This window comes from Mirounga leonina, unplaced genomic scaffold, assembly GCF_011800145.1.
Source record: "Mirounga leonina isolate KUSES-001 unplaced genomic scaffold, KU_Mleo_1.0 Mir_488, whole genome shotgun sequence".
NCBI classification, from domain to species: Eukaryota; Metazoa; Chordata; class Mammalia; order Carnivora; family Phocidae; genus Mirounga; species Mirounga leonina.
In genome coordinates this window covers 3,129,732-3,147,771 of record NW_023270777.1, presented here as the reverse complement: position 1 = coordinate 3,147,771, position 18,040 = coordinate 3,129,732, and the positions used below count along the sequence as shown (strand labels likewise).

General features: G+C 47.3%; 1 protein-coding gene across 1 annotated transcript in view; it reads left to right on the top strand.

The window, feature by feature from the left end:
• The window catches only part of MYH10 (myosin heavy chain 10), a 124,725-nt gene that overhangs the window by 24,832 nt on the left and 81,853 nt on the right, over positions 1–18,040 (top strand). Inside the window, exon 4 of the mRNA XM_034989584.1 lies at positions 4,305–4,332. Within this exon, the coding sequence (XP_034845475.1) occupies positions 4,305–4,332 (28 nt within the window). The remainder of the gene's footprint in view (positions 1–4,304; positions 4,333–18,040) is intronic.

The following is an 18,040-nucleotide window of genomic DNA, read 5'->3' as shown; positions in this document are numbered from 1 at the left end:
TTTTTTTTTTTTTTTGACAGAGAGAGAGTGACAGCAGGAACACAAGCAGGGGGAGTGGGAGAGGGAGAAGCAGGCTTCCTACCGAGCGGGGAGCCCGTGCGGGGCTCGATCCCAGGACCCTGGGATCATGACCTGAGCCGAAGGCAGATGCTCAACGACCGAGCCACCCAGGCGCCCCGGCATTGTGTATCTTAGAACCTTGCAAAACTCACTTGTTCTGCAAGGGTTTTTGGTCGAATGTTTGGGATTTTCTGTGGAGACCATCATGTCCTCTGCAGAGACATCGCTAGGTCCTTCCCGTCTTATGCTTTGGATTTTTTCCTGGCCTTGTACTGTTGAATAGGTGTGGTGACAGCATTCGTCCTCGCCTCGTTCCTGGTCTCGGGGACAGCGTTCAGTTTTCCGCCATTAAGGGTAGTGTTGTTGTATGGGTTGTTTGAACCTGCTGTTTACCAGATTCACGGAAGTCTCTTGTATTCCTAGTTTGCTCAGGTGTTTTAAAATCCTGAATGGATGTTGAGTTTTGTCGAATGCTTTTTCTCCATCTGTTAGATGACTAGGGGATGTTCTTTAGTCTGTCGACACAGTGAGTTAGATTGTTTGCCTTTGGACATTGAACTAACCTTGCCTTGCAGGACAAATGCCACCTGCTCATCACGTGTCCCCCTCCGTATTGCTGGAGTGGATCTGCTAGCACGGTGTTAAGAATTTTCGTGTCCTTGCTGATGACAGATACCTGTCATTTTTTCATATTATAATGTCTCTGTAGTCACAGTGTCAGGATAAGGCTTGTCTCTGAGAAGGGGTTGGGAGCTACTCCTTCCTTTTCAGTTTTGTGAACAGTTTGGTATGATTTTTTTCCTTAAATGTTGTGTCGAATTCACCGGTGAAGTGTGTTTTCTTTGTGGGAAGGTTTTTAATTACACATTCGATTGTTTTTTAACTGAGGTATCATTGACATTTTAGGAGTTCCACAAATTCAATTTCTTTAATAGATAATGGGGCCCAATCAGGTTATTTCTTCTGGAATGAGCTTTAGCAGTTTGAGTCTTTTTAAAAAGTTGTCCCTTTCATCGTAGTTGTCAGACTGGGATTCAGGGCAGTTATTCTCAGATATTGGTCATTTGTGTCTTTTTCCTGATCAGTTCGCCTAGAGGTTTATCAACTATATGATTTTTCTCGAAGAACCAGAATTCGATTCCTTTTCTTTTCTTTTTCCTGTTCCCCATTTCATTGATTTCTGTTCTTTCTCATTTCCTGGCTTCTATTTAATTCAAATTCCTTTTGCTTTTTTCTAGTTTTTTACGGTAGGAGCCGAGGTCATTGATTTGAAATCATTTCCACCGTTGAAATATGATTTAACTCGGCGTGGATTTATCGAGGACCTTTATGGGAGTCTAACACTGAGCCAGGAAAGGAGTCTGCAACTAGCCTTCAGAAGGCTAGTTACATTTTTGAAAGTGAAATTGTTTCCCTTAAATATCAGTATGAGGCTTTGGTTCCATTTACGGGTTTTTAGAGATCAAGGTCATTGTGCATCATTATAGTGCGAGGATTCATGACGTGGAAGGGAGGAGTGGTGGGATCACAATTGGAGAGAATCTTGGAGGTGATCAAGCCCATACCCTTATTTTTTTTTTTAAAGATTTTATTTATTTGACAGAGAGAGACACAGCGAGAGAGGGAACACAAGCAGGGGGAGTGGGAGAGGGAGGAGCAGGCTTCCCGCCGAGCAGGGAGCCCGATGCGGGGCTCGATCCCGGGACCCTGGGATCATGACCTGAGCCGAAGGCAGGCGCTTAACGACTGAGCCACCCAGGCGCCCCAAGCCCATACCCTTATTGGACAGATAGGGAAACTGAGGCCCAAAGCCATACAAGACCAGACCGACAAACACGGAGGATCGATTAAGTGTGGCTAGCAGAGTTGTTCTGCTTTTGGTTGGGCCGGGGGTGAGAAGCATAGGGAGTGAAGTATGGAGCAGAATCGAAGGGTAGGCGGTGGTTGTGTTGGTCTCCAGCTTCAGTGATAATGAGTATGTACAGAGGCAGGAGGAAAGCCATTCTGAACTAATTAGGAGGCAACTGAATTTTGGTTAATTTGAATGCATTTTGATGTTTTTAATGTGTGAACCAGTTCGGAAAAGCCATAAGAAACTTGGCGTAGTGGAGTTCTATAGAAGTTGCTGAGACCTAGAGAATGTCGGGGTCTGGAGGGTCCTATTTACAGTGAATAAACAAGGACCTGATAAAATCCTAATATCAGCAAGATATCGATACTGCGTTCATAGATGCGAAGTGAGTTTGCAGCAGAGCGGGGCGGGGGGACCAGCACACAGGAGCCCAATACCCATGGTCTCACCAGTGCCCAGCGCTCAGCCACCCTAATCAAGGCTAACTGTCAGCATGAGAGTAAGGACAGAAGACAGCCTGATCTCAGGCAGCACGTTCTAGGGAGCAGGCAGTCGGTGGCATCGTCTACTCCAGAATAGGGTCAAAAGAAGGACACGTTGAGGAGCCAGAGGGAGAAGGTCTGGGAAGCTTCCCCAGAGGGGCCCCAGCTGAGCTGAGCACGGAAGGACACGTAGGGAGCTAACAGTGTCTGTGGGTCTGGGCGGGGGGAGGCGTGTGGAAGGAAGGGCATGGTGTGGCCCCTGGGAAAGAGAACCAGTAACCCCAGTAAAGGAGGCAGGGGTCAGCCCGGTCCTGGGATGGTGCCTGTGCAGCTGGAGGGAGGGATACAACGGTGGTTAGGAGCTAGTCAGAGGTAAGGATGCTCTTTGTAGAACTCGGTGTTTACACAGAATATACACGTGCGTTTGTTTATTGTAATAATATTATGATAGAGTGCATGAACTCTTGATTTCTCTCTGATAAAGGTTGTTGATGCCTGAACCACTGTGGGGCCCTTATCGGGTCCCCCCGATGGCAACCACTCCAGGGGAAGCACGCTCAGCACAGGGGTGACAGAAGACCTCGCTGGGCCAGGCCCTGTGAGCACAGTCCCCGTCTAAGCAGCAGCCCCTTGGTTAGCGGTGTTGACAACACAGGTAGCAGAGACAGGCGCCAGCCCTCACCCCTCAGCAGCCACGGGACCCCCTCCAGGAACATTTCTCTCCTGTTAAATAGATATTCAGGCTCGGAAGTGACTGGAGGTCCTGCATCCCATGCTGCAGGTTCATCCGTGGGCTGGACGTGGGTTTGAATTTCACCCTTTCCTTTGAAAAACCAAGCTGAGGGGCGCCTGGGTGGCTCAGTTGGTTAAGCGACTGCCTTCGGCTCAGGTCATGATCCTGGTAGTCCCGGGATCGAGTCCCGCATCGGGCTCCCTGCTCGGCGGGGAGCCTGCTTCTCCCTCTGACCCTCCCCCCTCTCATGTGCTCTCTCTCATTCTCTCTGTCTCAAATAAATAAATAAATAAATCTTTAAAAAAAAAAAAGAAAAACCAAGCTGAAGACTCAAATCATTTATCACTTTAAAATCATGTGAGGTTTTTTTCCCCATGGCACGTTCTTTTGTTATTTTGGGGATGTATACGGCTTAAACTTCATGCAGATGTTTGTCTCTCTCTTTTTTTTTTATAAATTTTTTTTTTTTTTTAGATTTTATTTATTTATTTGAGAGAGAGAGAATGAGAGAGCACATGAGAGGGGGGAGGGTCAGAGGGAGAAGCAGACTCCCCGCCGAGCAGGGAGCCCGATGCGGGACTCAATCCCGGGACTCCAGGATCATGACCTGAGCCGAAGGCAGTCGCTTAACCAACTGAGCCACCCAGGCGCCCCGATGTTTGTCTCTCTTCAACCTTCTCCACTTAGTGTGTGATTATTACTATTTTTTTCTCCTTTAAGGTCAAGTTAGTAACGATTCCTCTCCGGTTGTGGGTGTTCTGGAAGCCGTTCTGAAAGGCGGGGGTTTCCAAACCTGACCCTGCATCAGAATCACCTGGGGAGCTTACTTAGAGAGGGCGTTTCAATCCCTATCCCCCTGAAAATGATTCAGTGAGGGAGGAGCCCTGGGGACTCATCCTTATAGGACTTCTCAGGTGATGCTGATGTGTAGCAGGGCTTGAGCATCAAGGTTGATGAGGCATATAAAGCCTTCGAAGCCTGGGCGAGGCATATAAAGCCTTCGAAGCCTGGGCCATCGTTTACCCCCCTGAGGGGTGGGGAAGCCTTACGAGAGAGGAGCGGAGTTCCCAATGTGATGTGGGCCGTGACTGCAACTTGATTATATGAAGTCTTAAAAAAAAAAAAAACCAGGCAAATGGTCATTTTGTTTTTTTGTTTGTTTTGTTTTGTTTTATAGATCGTGAGGACCAGTCAATTCTTTGCACGTAAGTAAATATTGAACGTTCGGACTTGTTTTTGATTCTGTTGGAAACTAAAGCGATTGTTTTTGTGTGTATGTGTTTGGGGGGAGGGGGAAAGTAGAGCAGTTATTTCAAGAATTTGATGTGAACCTTGCAGTTAATCATTTTAAGACTAAGATGATACAGGTTGCTTAAATCGGGGGTCCCTGTTTGGCTGTCACACCGGGCGTCTCCCACATTTCGCAGTGTTTCTCTGTGAAACTTACGTCTTTCGTTTTCGCACGCACCTGGTGGCCTCCTGGACATTACAGCAGCGTGTCCACGTCACCCGGCGCAGGCGACCGACGGTCGTGTGCCTCGTGTGCCGAGTGCTAGAGTGTCGGGAGTGAATGAAGCCGTGTCCACGGCAGGACGCCATTAGATTGGCCTGGAAAAGGATCGTTAGAGAGACCAGCCCAGCTGCGGTGTGGATGGAGATTGACCGAGTTTTGCTGTTAGTGGTGGAGTGTTTATCGTGAGCGAGTTTAAATTGGGGGGGGGGGGGGGGGGGCAGGCAGGGCTGGAAACTTCTCGTCTGTGGCTTCTCTTTTCCATGATGTCGCAACTCCGGTATCTGACACAAGAGGAGGGAGGAGAGGTAGAAATGGAGGGCTCTGGTCTGCTTGTTGTGTACATTTTCTCCTAGCTTTGTTTAGCCTCGGGGTTGTACAAGTTAGCTTTTCCTGAGCAGTCAACCACCCTGGAACTTCATGGCTTAAAATACTTCTCCTGGCAATTGGGTCGGGCTCAGCTGGGTGGTTCAGCGGACCTGGGCCCACTCCTGCACCTGCGGCCGGCTTGGGGTGGGGGGTGCTGGCTGACTGCAGGCTGGGGGGCCTTGCCTTCACCTGTGCATATCCTCGCGTTCTCCAGCGGGCTGTCCCGGGCTTTTTACACGGGGGCAACGTTCCAGGAGCAGCAAGCGGGCGAGCTCCAGCGTGGGAGCCTTGTTCGAGTTCCTGCTTCTGTCTCGTTTGCTGTCTTCCCAATCCCAAGCGAGACACATGGCCAAGGCCGGGCTGGGTGTGGGACGCGCTGCCACAGGGAGCAGATGGAGTGAGGCGGGAGGCGGTTGAGGTCATTGCTGTAGGCAGCCCTCCGCCGGAGAGCGGTGGAGTGGAACCCGATCCAGTCCATCAAAAGGTGGAACCATTGCATCTCTGCAAATGGGGGACAGCAGAGCAAGAGAACGGAGAACATTGGCCCGAGAAGCTGTCACAGTGGGGTACGGGCAAAGGGGAGCGGATGGTTGGGAGGGAGTAGACGGGTCAGGACAGAGCGCTTGGGGTCTCGATGGAATAGAACAAATGACGTTGGGGATACGGGTGTCAACAGGAAGGGTGGGCGGTGCGGCCACGGGAGTGAGTGGTGGAGAGGCAGGGGGGCTCCCTGGAATTGAGGGCGCCGAGGGGCGGGGCCTGGGGTGTGTCCCTCACATGCAGGGGGGGCTCGGCCACGCGCACGCGTACACACCCACACACGAGTGCTGAAGGGCCAGCCCTCCGTAAAGCTAAATGACCTCACCTAGAGGAGTGTCCTTCATCCCAAGAAAATACCCCTCCCACTCTTTTGGAATAAAAAGTGCTTTCTTTTTTGAAACAAGAGTGGAGGTTTTTGTTCTTAATGATCTTCCTGGGTGAGATCCACCCAGAGGTCAGGACCACTGGAGAGGACGGGTGAATGAGCAGGATGCCAGCGACTTTGTGCCTGACTCAGGTCTGGGAGCGGGGGAGGGGAGAGAGGGGGTGTCCTCACCTGGGAGGGGCGTCTGCGGAGCCCTCAGTGAGGAGGCGGAGGATGTGGGTGACTTTGCTCACTCTGGAATGGGGGTCCCGGAGCGTGCAGAGGAAACGGGGTGGGGGAGGGATAGCGGGGTTTGGGATCGGGAGAGAGGACCGCGTGGGAGCAGACTGTAAGAATGCAAAGTGACCCGAGGAGCTGATGTCTTGGGCACTGAACAGGGACAAGGATGGCAGGGCCGTGAGCCTGAAGGATTCCCAAGAGTCCGGGGGTCGGGTGGGGGGCTCAGGCCTCTGGAGGCGGCGGCCACGGCTGGTACTTATGGCTCCCGGTGCATTGCTGGCTTGGGTGGGCAGGCTCGCAACCAGATGAGTTTCTGGACCCTGATCCTTCGCACGCTCCCTGGCGGCTTCCTGAAGACTCCGTGTGCCGGTGGACAAGGGAGGCCCCATGAAGCCTGCAGGCGTGGAGGACAGCAGGTGAGGAGTGGCATCAGGCGATTTTCAAGGATTTTGGTGTAAGTGGAGCATACGGTGTGAAGTAGGCAACAAATGTGAGCTTGAACTCAACATGCCGAGAAATTAACCTACATTCCCGCGCATCACCCAGATTCCTGATTTCTGCTATCCGCTCCTGTGTTTCAGGACTCCAGGCCCAGCATCTCTCGGTGTCCTCAGACTCCTCCGTCTGCAGGTCCCTGTTTCTGGTCACACTGTCGGACATTTCTGTCCGTCTGGTCCTAGCCGGTCCCATAGCTCCGGTCTGGCCCGCTTTTGTGGATCCCGGCTGGCTTCGTGCCTTTAGCCTCTTCTTCCCTTCTTCCCTCCGGGGAGGAAATCTCAAATCGAGTCCCACCTACATGATAGGTTCCAACCCACACTGATTTTCTCTCCCCGGGCCCTTTTTTACATCCACTGCCATTCTGGGTTCCGTATTTGGGTCACCCAGACCGTGTTTTACAACTAGACAGAAAGGTGGGAACTATGACTTACCTTGATTGCTCCTTAATAACCCCGGAGACCCTGGCAGCCTGTTCTGAACATAGAACGTACTTCGGAAACTGATAAAATGTCAAACGAAAGAACAAATCTCTTACTGAAGGAGGAACCAAGATAACAGGCTAAAGTATAGATTACTGGTGATACCATATGTTTTCAAGGGAAAACCTTTCTGATACCATTTTTAAAAGACATTTTAGGGGCGCCTGGGTGGCTCAGTCGTTAAGTGTCTGCCTTCGGCTCAGGTCATGATCCCAGGGTCCTGGGATCGAGCCCCGCATCGGGCTCCCTGCTCTGCGGGAAGCCTGCTTCTCCCTCTGACTCTCTGCTTGTGTTCCCTCTCTCGCTTTGTCTCTCTCTCTCTGTCAAATAAATAAATTTAAAAAAAAAAATCTTTAAAAGACATTTTAGTTTGAAACTTAAAACCTACACAGAAGTAGAATGGTATGTGGCCCCCATATGCCCATCACCCAGCTTCCATGATTTTACATTTTTTATCACATTTTCTTCATTTCTTTCCCTTTTTGAAACTTTTGCTGATGCGTTTTCCCCAAGTTTTTATTTTTAAAAAATTCAAACCTACTTTAAGTTGACAGAATGATAATTTAAATGGCTATATACTCTTCACTTTGTCGGTTTCCTCTCTATGCATACCAGCACTTTTTTTTTTTAACCATTTGCAAATTGATTGCAGACCTCCTGACACCCTGAGATTCTGCAGCAGGTGTCTCCCAAGGACGAGGGCGTTCCCACATAACCGCAGACTGTCATCACACTTAGAAGGTCAATATTGGTTCCATAATATCTAACGTAGGATCCAATTTCCAGTAATAGTGCTCAACATATTTTTTATAACTTTTATTTATTTTTTATTTTTTAATTTTTTTTTAAAGATTTTATTTATTTATTTGACAGAGAGAGACACAGCGAGAGAGGGAGCACAGGCAGCGGGAGTGGGAGAGGGAGAAGCAGGCTTCCCGCTGAGCAGGGAGCCCGATGCGGGGCTCGATCCCAGGACCCTGAGATCATGACCTGAGCCGAAGGCAGACGCTTAACGACTGAGCCACCCAGGCGCCCCTTTTTATAACTTTTAAAATCCACGACCCTTGCCTTAGGTCTCTTCGTTTCAATTCTGTATTCTAGAATAGTCCTCTCACTTCTTGCTTTCTTTTGTTTTTTATTTCACTGGCTTGTGTTTTTCAAAAAAGTCAGTTATATTTAGAACCTGATCTGCAAGTGTCTTAAAGATTATCCATTGCAGTGCAGTGTTGACACAGACCGCCCAGGGCCTACTCCTCCACGCAGTGCTCACACTGTGGACCCCAGCCATAAGCTTAGGGGGTCCCAGGCCATCCGCACCTCTGACCAACCAGCTACAGATTTGGGGGTTGCTACCCACTTGACTTTGATAGTTCAGTAGGATGACAAATCAGAGCCAGCCAGACGAGAGACAGGGTGAGGCCTGGGAGGGTCCCAAATGTGAACCTTCCCTATCTTCTGGACACCCCCCCCCCCCCCCCCAGCACACCGATGTTCATCAGCAACGAGGAAGCTCACCCGAGCTGCGGAGTCTAGAGTTTTTAAGGGGCTTTGTTAAGCAGGTATGATTGATTGAATCATTGGCCGTGTATTTGATTTCAGTCTCTAGGCCCTCTCCTCTCCCAGGATATTGGGATGATTTCCATGGCTCAATGCCCAAACCTCTGATCACTCGACTGGTCTTCCAATATGGCCAGCACCCATCCTGGAACTATCTAGGGGCCCTCTGTGAGTCCCCTCGTAAGCAAAAGCTCAGGGCCCACCATGAATGACAGACTTGCCAAGGACTTAGAGGTTCCCTCTCAGGAACCAGGGACAAAGACCAGCCACATTCTTCATTATACACCATCAGTTAACAGTCACACAGGAATTTAGGCATTGGAACTCTCCATGAAATGAGTAGAATAAAGGAGCTACATTCTGCTCATGAGCTAGGGCGAAAGAGCATGTGTGTGTGGCCTGTCTGCAGAGTCTGGTGACCATAGCCCCACATACAGTAGTACTCGGACCTCTCCTCCTCGAGTGGGTGGTTGTGGTTTGGGAGCTTGGCTGAGTTTATTATTGTTTTATTTAAGAGAATGTGAGAGTGCGTGTGCAAGCAGTGAGTGGGGGGAGGGGCAGATGGAGAGGGAAAGAGAATCTCCACCAGACTCCATACTGAGTGTGGAGCCCGATGCGGGGCTCAAATTCACGACCCTGAGCTCATGACCTGAGCTGAAATCAAGAGTCAGACGCTCAGCCAACTGAGCCAGCCAGGCGCTCCTGGGTGACCACTTTTGATGAGACTTTTTGTCTGGAAGCAGGAAAACACTCAGGGAGAGAATGACTTCTGTTGATAGAAAGAAAAGTTAGTGAACACTAATTCACTTTTGTTACCAGAAGTGACCTCTGCAGGCAGCTGTAATTAGACAGGGTCATTTTTAGACTCCTTTGTCCTAAATTAATAGGTTTGGATTTCTGAGGTGAGTCTCCTAGCGTCTGGTTCTCTCTTCTTGAGCACAAAGTAGCAGTCGGTAAGAACCTTTTCTTTCTTCCCTTTAACTTGTCCAAGCATCTTATTGTGAATATTTTCAAATCTAAAGCAGAGTTGAAAGAATTTTGAGCCAAGATCCATATATCCCTCAACCTAGATTCTTCCATTAATACTTCACTGTATTTGCTGTATGATATATTGATCTGTTCATCTTCTGTCCATCCATCGATCCATTTTATTGTTTGTCGGGAGGAATATTTTTCCTTTTCCACCTTCTGTCTTGCACCTGGGGCTTCACAAATTAGCCATAGATTAATAGGAGAAAAGACTATGTTTACCTACTTACGCACATGGGAGTACTCAGTGCTGAGCATTTGCTGAATAACCAGAAATAAAAGGCTTATATGCTAAACTTGATCAAAAAAGGAGGATTAGGGCTTCAGGGAGAAAGTGTGGAGGGTTCTGTTGGGCTTTAGCATGCTGACAGACGGCTGACTTTGTACTTCCTGGGTCTGTCTTTTCCCAGTCAGGACACTCCTTGGGATGAATGGCAGCTAGATTTTCAGGAGGCTCTGCTTAAGGTTAGGTGATGTTTCCTTCTGTGGCCGCTGATAGATATTTTCAGTTTAAAGTAATTTTTATACCGCTTTGATGAGCTACCAATCCCTTCATTTGATTTATTTCAAGTTCAGTTACAGACATCAGTATACTTCCGCTTAAACACCTCAGTGTACATAATATTAGCTGAAGTCCAATATTTACGTCTTTATCTTTGGAGCTAAAATTTGTGTATAATGAAATGCGCAAGTCTTAAATGTCCGTTTGCAGAGCTACTTCTGTAACCTGAACCTCTGTCGAGATAGAGAGCATTACTGTCGCCCTGGAAGAAAGTTCCCCAGCACATCCGTACCCTCACCTCTTTTAGCTTCGGCACATTTTTTTAATTCTTGGATGCCCCTGGTTATGATATTTAATAACATTTTTCTGGTTCATATCTATTATAAGCTACATTGTGACTTGAGAAATATGAAAATGTGAAACAGTGTATCTTAGATTTGAGAGACTAGGATCCGTTCTGGAGTGCCTTTGAGTACCCACCAAATAAAGAAGTCCAAGAATATATAACCGGGATCTTTTAAAACCACACACAGCCAAGCTACTTAAGTTTCCTGTGTGAGATTAAGTATTTAGTCAATTTACATAGTAGTTATTTTCTATTAATAGTATCTTTGTGATACGATTACATAGTATTGCAAAGAAAAATACAGTGGGAAGCAACATTTTTAAAAAATTTATTAGAGAGTGTGCAAGCAGCGGGGGAGGGGCAGAGGGAGAGAATCCTAAAGCAGACTCTGCACCGAGCGTAGAGCCTGATGTGGGGCTCGATCCCATGACCCTGAGATTATGACCTGAGCTGAAACCAAGAGCTGGACATTACACCGACTGAGCCACCCAGGCGCCCTGGAAGCAATGTTGTTGTTGTTGTTGTTGTTGTTGCTGTTAATAATATACTTAGGTAGTTTGATAGCTTCTCTCTAAGCTTTACTATTTTAATCACTTACTGTCTACTTTTCCTCCAAAAGGATGAGCATCTTCATTTCCCCTCTGGCCTCCTCTGCCTACTACTCCCCAGCCAGCTTTCCCTCTGCAGACCCAGGCCAAGCAGCGTGGGCCCCCACTTACGGGTCCAGCCCCCTGCATGGTCCTTGTTCTCGTGTCTTGCCCAAGTCTCTGGTGAAGACACTCAGGGTTTCCTTTATAATGCGAAAGCCGTGTTCTCCACGTTTGATCCCATGTCATCGGCAGTGAAATCCTATTAAGAGCGTATCCTTATGTTGACTTTCCTCTCATTAGAATTAAAATTCACAGAGTAGTCCACCTCGGTAAGGAAATGATTCTGTTCTCTAAGCTCCTTTTTTAAAGATAATCTATTTTCATTTATGACCATCTAACTACTGGTTAACTCAAGTTGTTCTCCTTTTAAGTATATTTAATCATGTAACACTTGTAAAACAGTGGTTGCTTCACATTGGCCTTCTCTCGGGACGTGATGAGATTTCTTAAGGAATTTTATCCTATTCAGATACATTAAGTGGTGCTGACCGAGCCAGCCTGGATTTAGAACCGTTAGTTCTTGCTCTGAGAAACCTGCATTGAAAGCTTTAAAATAACCAAATCAGTAGAATTAATTAACTAGCTAAACCCCCAAAATAGGCCCCAGCAACACAGTCAACTGATTTTTGACAGAGGATCAAAGGTAACATCTTGGAGCAAAGATAAGCCCTTTAACAAAGGTGCTGGGACAGTGGGACATCCTATGTTAAAAGGGGGGGGGCATCTAGGTGCGGGCCTTACACCCTTCACAGAACTGAACTAAAAAATGGATCACAGAGCTAAATGTAAAACCCAAACTATAAAGCTCCTATAAGATACTGTAGGGGGGGCACCTGGGTGGTTCAGTCGGTTAAGCGTCCAATGCTTGATTTCAGGGTCGTGAGTCCAAGCCCCATGTTGGGCTCTGCACAAGGCATGGAGTCTATTAAAAGATAACCGAGGAGGAAATGTTCATGATCTTGGGTGTGGTGATGCTTTTTTGGATACAACAGTAACCATGTGATCCATGAAAGAAATAGTAAGCTGGACTTCATTAATATTAAAAACTTCTTTGCAAAAGACACTGTCAAGATAATGAAAACATAAGCTACTGATTAGGAGAAAATATTTTCAAAAGACACATAAAGAGGATTGTTATCCAAAACATACAAAAAAAAAAAAACCAAAACCCTCTTAAAAATAAGAAAACAAACAACCTCGTTAAAAAATGGGCCAGAGATCTTAGCAGACCCCTCACTGAAGAACATAACACAGATGGCCAAAGAGCCTATGGAAAGGTGTTCCATGTCATGTATCCTCTTCTACACACCTACTAGAGTAGCAGCGTCTGGAACCTTGACAACCCCAAATGCTGATGAGGATGTGGAGCAACAGGAACGCTTGCTTGTTCGTTGCTGATGGGAATGCAAAATGGTACAGTCACTGTGGAAGACCATTTGCCGGTTTCTTAACTGAGCATACTCTTTTTTTTTTTTTTTTTGAGAGAGCGAGTGTTTGGGGCTCAGTGTGGAGGGAGAAAGAGAATGTTAAGCAGGCTCCACTCCCAGCATGAAGCCCGACGTGGGGTTCGATCTCATGATCTGAGCGAAATCAAGAGTCAGACACTTTACCGACTGAGCCACCCAGGTGCCCCAAAACTAAGCATATTCTTACCATGACCCACCAGTCACACTCCTTAGTATTTACCCATCGGGGTTAAGCTTATACCAACACAAAAACCTGCCTTTTACATAATTACCCAAACTAGGAGGCAACCAGCACGTTCAGGTGAATGAATAAACTGTAGTACATCCAGACAACGGAGTCCTATTCAGCTCTGAAAACAAATGAGCTCTCAAGCGATAAAAGACCTGGAGGAACCCTAAATGCATACTAGTACGTGAAAGAAGCCAATCTGAGAAGGCTCCATCCTGTCTGATTCCAACCATAGAGACAGTGAGTGCAGGGGGCATAGGAGGGAGGGAAGATGAACAGGCAGAGCGCAGAGGATTTTTAGGGCAGTGAAAATATCCCATTTGATATTATAATCATAGATACGAGTCGTTACGTATTTGTCTAAACCTATAGAATGTACGACACCCGGAGTGAACCCTAATGATACTATGGACTTTGGGCGATCGTGATGCTGTAGGGTCATCCTTAGTAAAAAAATGTCCCATTTTAGTGATGTTGATAATGGAGGAGATTGTGCATGTGCGGGCACATAGGGTAGATGGGAAGCCTATACGTTCCTCTCAATCTTTAAAACGGCTTTATTTATATATATATATATATATTTTTTTTTTAAGGTTTTATTTCTTTATTTGACAGAGAAACACAGCGAGAGAGGGAACACAAGCAGGGGAAGTGAGAGAGGGAGAAGCAGGCTTCCCGCCAGGCAGGGAGCCCGATGTGGGGCTCGATCCCAGGACCCCGGGATCACGACCTGAGCCGAAGGCAGACGCTTAACGACTGAGCCACCTAGGCGCCCCTCAATCTTTAAAAATATATTTAAAGCACACATCTAAGGCAGTAATGTGGTGTAGTTGAAAAGTCATCATGCTGTCCTATAGATGTCTGGTGTTCTTTCTTTCCATCCCGAGCTAGCTCTGTGACCCCAGGCCAGACCGTCAGCTTCTCTAGACCACAGTTTGCTTTTCGGATGATCCTTTGCTTTAGAAGTGCTCAAGTCTTAAAACTGGGGGAATTTTTTAGATTATTGTAGGTGCATCTCAAAGATAGCTAAATTACAGGGGAGAAGGAAGTATGCAAATCAGCTTGTGAATAGAAGTTTAAAATGTTCTCGGCAAATATGCCAGCAAAGGGACTAATCTCTTTGCAAGTGTTCCCTCCATGAATCTTTGCAGTAGCCCTCTTAGCTCCAATTACAGGTCCTGGTATCCAAGGACGACCCTGGTGTTAGTGGGATGGAGGACCGAACCCACACCTGTCTTGACCGCAAAACCTCTGCTGTTGCTAGTAAGCTGCTTTCTAAGAGAACAGAGTTTTGAAACTGTAGGAAATCATCAGCTAATATCGTGTGTAGGGTACGTGTGGTTGGTTTTCAGATGGAGGTCATCTGAAGCGAGACCTTCAGGCAGAGGGTGTTTTTGAAACTAGACTGAAGTTGATGTATCCAGAGAAGAAAAACAGAAGCATTTAAGATCTGGGTGAGGAGTTTCTCGCTGGGGAAATGTACCCGTGGTCCAGAAGGGACTCCGAGAGAGATCCCAGAATTGATCACCTATTAACGATCTGCTTCCCCCCCTCTTAGCGCCGTTGGTTTTTACGTTTCGTTTTGGATTGCGTACCTCTTTGAGAAGCCACTGAGGGCCATAGACCTCTCTAGAAAACCGGAATACCTCCAGGCTAGAAACCCCTGATATTCTGTGTCCCAGTGTTCTGCAGGAGCTGCTCCTTCCTGTGCCTTCTCGTTGAGCTCACGCTTCCATCGCGTGGACCAGCATGGACCCCAGCAGCTTCTCCAGTGTAGAGCAACTTCATCAGTGGATCTGGTTTGGTTGGTGGAAACGAGATCAGAGCCTTTTATCGTCCTGGCTCTGAGGTCCTGTTCTGTTGCTCTCCTCTCTGAGGATTCTCCTAACTCATTTTCTCAGGGAGATCTCTGTTGAGCTTTCCGTTTGGCTCCCTCGAGTCTTTACTTCTGTCCTAGCTGCTTTTATTTCTCTGCCTCTGTCTGGGACGGATGTGCCATTTCCTTTTTTAAAAATTGTTTCCAAGAACTCTAATTCTATGCCTTTGATCCTGCCGCCTCTTTCATATACACATTGGGGATTATCTGTTTTTTGGGTTTTTTTTTTACTTCTGTTAATACCTTCATCCTCATCATACCTACTTACTAGCCCTATTGTCATTTACCGAGAGCCTTTTGGCCGAGGGCAGTGCTAGGCATCTTATGTGTGTGCTCCTGGGCCTCTGAATTCCTTAGTCTCTCATTGAAGAGAGTATAAACTGAAGCCCAGAGAGCTGAGTCACTCGCCCAAAGCCCCAGAGCTAGAAAGCGGTGGACAGGATTTCAATCTGGGCAGGTCATCTTGACACCATAACCCACATTCTTAACCATTGACGCAAGCGCTATAGATGCGTAAAGTAATTCGGGGCTCAGTAACCCAAATTACTTATCCCCTGAGCGGTGGGGGAGCAGTTGAGTGGACAGTAATGGGTGATGTTCACTGGATGCTGGTGATGTGCCTCAGGTGGCCCATGTTCGTTCTTCACCGCAGTCTTCTGCGTTAGCAGCTACCGTCCACGTTTTAAGACGGGGGATACTGGGCGCCTGGGTGACTCAGTTGGTTAAGCAACTGCCTTCAGCTCAGGTCATGATCCTGGAGTCCGGGATCGAGTCCCGCATCAGGCTCCCTGCTCGGCGGGGAGTCTGCTTCTCCCTCTGACCCTCCTCCCTCTCATGCTCTCTGTTTCTCATTCTCTCTGTCTCAAATAAATAAATAAAATCTTTAAAAAAAAAAAAAAGGGGGCGCCTGGGTGGCTCAGTCGGTTGGGCGACTGCCTTCGGCTCAGGTCATGATCCTGGAGTCCCGGGATCGAGTCCCACATCGGGCTCCCTGCTCGGCGGGGAGCCTGCTTCTCCCTCTGACCCTCCCCCCTCTCATGTGCTCTCTCTCTCATTCTCTCGGTCTCAAATAAATAAATAAAATCTTTAAAAAAATATATAAGACGGGGGATATGCAGCTCCCCACCTCCTCTCTCGGGAGCCCGCTCGTAATACCTGTCTTCGAAGCAGTGTCTTCTGTGTCCAAGTCCCCTTAGACCTGAAACATACAGAAATGTAGCCGAGATTATAAGCATTGTTGAAGTAGCACCCGGGGAGTGTGACAGGGAGGCAGAAAGACGCATGAAGGACGCACTGAAGTGTTTTAGTGGAGAAACCGCAGAGGCACAACTAAGCAGAAAGGGAACAATCAGAACTGCTTTCGAGGCAAGTCATCATCAGTCTAAATGAGAGGCTCATTTCTCCGCATAACAGAAAAATTATTTGTTTGAAGCCAACCGCCAACATCGTGATTAGCCTTGAAACACTGAGTATTTTGAATAAAGTGAACAAAACGGAGAAAAACCACCATCCTAGCTCTTGAGAAATTACGCTGGAATAAAATCTGGATTCTCTCCCAGGGACTCGGGGAGCTTCCTGCTGCCACTAGGAGCCCCTGCAGCTCTCTCCCTCGCTGGTGGTTTGCCTTGCATCCCACATCTGCACCTGCGCCCTGGTCCCTGGCAAAGACCTTTGCGTTCGGCTCCATCCTCCTGATCGTGGTGCCCCCGATTTCACTAGCCCGCTCTCCCTTTTCCAGAGGCTCTCCCCAAACCATTGTGTCTCCAGGGAGGTGTCCTCTGCTCCTCTCTTCCTCCCACCGCCCCCCCACCTCCTTGCCTTAAAGGCCTTCCTCACATCCTGCATTCTCTTGTTTGTTTTTTTGTGGCTTATCTTCTCTCTTTTCTCCTGAACTTGAGCAAGGATGGAGACAAAGGTTCACCCTCTGGCTCTTGTACTCAGGAGAATGACCAACACTCTGTGGTTGATTTTTAAGTATTTGTTGAGTGAATGCAATAACTACCTTATCCCAGCAGCAGTGGGGGCCAGGTAGAAAATATGAGGACGTTTATAGCAGGAATAAAAAATATAAAAAAGAGCCTAGGAATAAATTTAATAAAACATGTGCAGGGGCGCCTGGGTGGCTCAGATAGTTAAACGTCTCCCTTCGGCTCAGGTCATGATCCCAGGGTCCTGGGATCGAGTCCTGCGTCGGGCTCCCTGCTCAGCAGGGAGCCTGCTTCTCCCTCTGCCTCTCTCTCTCTCTCTGTCTCTCATGAATAAATAAATAAAATAAAATCTTTCAAAACAAAACATGAACAGGACCTGTATTCATTTATTCAGCCCCTACTGTGCTGGGCACTAGGATTTCAAAGACAAACACGGTCCTCGCTTATTGTGAACATAGAAAACACAAAATTTACCCAAGAGATAGAGATGAAGACCTCGTCTCTCCTTAAAAAAAAAAAAAATGCATATTAATATTACTCCAGAACGCCACCTCTTGTTTTTTTATTTATTTTATTTTATTTTTTTTTTTAAGATTTTATTTATTTGAGAGAGAGAATGAGAGAGAGAGAGCACATGAGAGGGGGGAGGGTCAGAGGGAGAAGTAGATCCCCTGCTGAGCAAGGAGCCCGATATGGGACTCGATCCCGGGACTCCAGGATCATGACCTGAGCTGAAGGCAGTCACTTAACCAACTGAGCCACCCAGGCGCCCTCTTGTTTTTTTATTTGTGGGGCAAGAGATGGGGGAGGCATAGCAGAACAAAATTATTTGAAGTTTATCTGCAAAAATAAACTTCAGAGACTGCTTGTTTTTTTGGTTTGTTTAAAGAACAATGCTGGGTGCTTTGGTTCTTTTTTGTTGTTTGTTTTAGATTTTATTTATTTATTTGACAAAGAGAGATAGCGAGAGCAGGTACACAAGCAAGGGGAGTGGGAGAGGGAGAAACAGACTTCCCGCGGAGCAGGGAGCTCGATGTGGGGCTCGATCCCAGGACCCTGGGATCATGACCTGAGCTGAAGGCAGACGCTTAACAATTGAGCCACCCAGGCGCCCCTCTGGTTAGTTATAGTTCAAAACTATTGCAATATGGTTCTGGCCTTAGAATAAGCTGTATGTATAAGAAGTAAATATAAGATAATATTTCAGATTACAGGATAATAAGCGTCCTTGTCAACCACTGATACTAGGATGTGGGCTGAATCATTTGGGGACAAAATTAGATGATATTTTTATGCCAAACTATAAGTTTTTGATGGATTAAAGATTTCA